The sequence below is a fragment of the Penaeus monodon genome, chromosome 28, assembly GCF_015228065.2.
Source record: "Penaeus monodon isolate SGIC_2016 chromosome 28, NSTDA_Pmon_1, whole genome shotgun sequence".
Taxonomy (NCBI): Eukaryota; Metazoa; Arthropoda; class Malacostraca; order Decapoda; family Penaeidae; genus Penaeus; species Penaeus monodon.
The window spans coordinates 40,152,588-40,152,944 of NC_051413.1; the positions used below are offsets into that span (position 1 = coordinate 40,152,588).

General features: G+C 29.7%; 1 protein-coding gene across 1 annotated transcript in view; it reads right to left on the bottom strand.

Moving 5' to 3' along the window:
- Positions 1-235: 235 nt before the first annotated feature.
- The window catches only part of LOC119591019 (glycine-rich protein 5-like), a 1,215-nt gene continuing 1,093 nt past the window's right edge, over positions 236-357 (bottom strand). Inside the window, exon 3 of the mRNA XM_037939748.1 lies at positions 236-344. Coding sequence (XP_037795676.1) covers positions 343-344 — 2 coding nt within the window. The 3' untranslated portion in view covers positions 236-342. The remainder of the gene's footprint in view (positions 345-357) is intronic.

Below are 357 nucleotides of genomic sequence, written 5' to 3' on the forward strand. Positions count from 1 at the left end.
GCATATATACGATTTTAATGTAATCAAAGATTTTTCTTTTTTAACAATATTTCTTTAGTCGTACAATTCCTCAGCCGCCGTCTCATTAACATTATTCTATTTACATGCTCATATTCGTACATATCACGTAACTTATCATTTCGTACAGTGTACAGAATTAAAATTGATTTCTTCTTGTGTACATTAAACATCATTATCTTTAACTCAGATTTTTTAAGGAATACCTAAAAACATATCTGCTAACATACATTATTTATTATCAATTATTAAACTCTGGTTTGCGTGGATGATTGCTTCATTAGTTGTCATCAGTTACCTTTTTTATGTTGCGTGATCAGGAGTTTCTGGAGAACGAAG